The 1,302-nt window shown below is 42.9% G+C and overlaps 1 pseudogene across 1 annotated transcript in view; it reads left to right on the forward strand.

Annotated features, from left to right (window-relative positions):
• The window catches only part of TEOVI_000818600:pseudogene, a 388-nt pseudogene extending 108 nt beyond the window's left edge, over positions 1-280 (forward strand). Inside the window, exon 2 of the mRNA in view lies at positions 2-280. Within this exon, the coding sequence occupies positions 2-280 (279 nt within the window). The remainder of the gene's footprint in view (position 1) is intronic.
• Positions 281-1,302: the final 1,022 nt, after the last annotated feature.

The following is a 1,302-nucleotide window of genomic DNA, read 5'->3' on the forward strand; positions in this document are numbered from 1 at the left end:
ACCACCTTTTTCCTTATCTTCGTCAAATGTGCGCACAGCAGCTGTACCCTATAGGAGCACTTCTTGTTATACAACCTTTACTTTTTATTTTGTCCAGCAGCTGAATGACTGCTTCCTCCCTTCTTTTTTGTCCGTTTGTTTGTTTTTCCCCTTCACTTCAACTTCACTTTACTTTACCGCCACCGCTGCCCCCGGTGTCTCACTGTTTTTTGTCGGCTCGTGTAAGTATTGCTGTTTGATTCGGTGCAAAAAGGGAATTGGAGTAGGAGCGAAGGAGTGAAAACGAATAGGAGTGCGTCTTTTTGTTGCTGTTTGTAATCACGAGGATAAGGTGAAAGGCTCTTTGGAGCATCTGATGTGGTTGTATTAGAGTGTGGTGTGTGTGTGTGGGGGGGTTGAAGGTTTGTGTGTCGTGTGAGTGAAAAGATGATGGTGATAAAGTTGAAAAACCGAAGATAATGATAATGATGGTGTGGGTGTGGGACGGAGAAGGTTGTAGACTGTTATAAGAGGTGAAAAAATGACTTGTTGCCCGAAGGGAGTTTATTTTTATCCCTGTTCCACTTTATCTATGTGCGTCAGAAGCGAAGCAACACAGGGAGGATAAAAACGGTTCATGGGGCTGGGTATTGATGGCGTAACTGAGCATGTTACGAGACGGTGAGGGTAGCGGTGCCGTCAGCGGGTTGCATGGGATCAATATAGACCCCGTTATAATTGTAGAATGTACATGCGCTTGAGTGCTTAAAAATATGAGTGAGAACGAGGGAAATAGTTTGACTTCCACCGTTTTTGTTTGTGTGGTTCTAGGGAGTTTGGAGGGGACTATATATATATATATATATATATACCTTTGTTCTACTGCTTTTTGCAGTTGTTGTCGCTCTTCCCTCTTTTCACGACACACTTCTGAATGTCGGCTGTTTTTCCTTCTCTCCTCGCTTCCTCTCCCCTTTTTTGTTGTTGCTTTCCCTTGTACTCAGTGGGCAAGCAAGCGAATGCAATGCAAATGATTCCGCCCACTTCACCTACATTTATCGTTGCCATGAAATTTTCTTTTTAAATTCACTGGCATCCTTCTTTTCTTTGGCCTTTTTGTGGTCCACAACAACACTAATCGAAGGAGGTCGATGGTCGAAGCACATTTACGGTTTTTTCTCGCCTTCTCTTTTTCTCTTTCCTTTCCTACTCTGTTTGTGGTGGCTTAGCTACTGATTGTTGCCAGTGTCTCTTTCCTTATCGGCGTACACATGCTTTGATGCACAGGTGTCGTGTTATTTGTATATATATATATATATATAT

The sequence above is a fragment of the Trypanosoma equiperdum genome (assembly GCF_001457755.1).
Source record: "Trypanosoma equiperdum strain OVI genome assembly, contig: ctg_1595, whole genome shotgun sequence".
NCBI classification, from domain to species: Eukaryota; Euglenozoa; class Kinetoplastea; order Trypanosomatida; family Trypanosomatidae; genus Trypanosoma; species Trypanosoma equiperdum.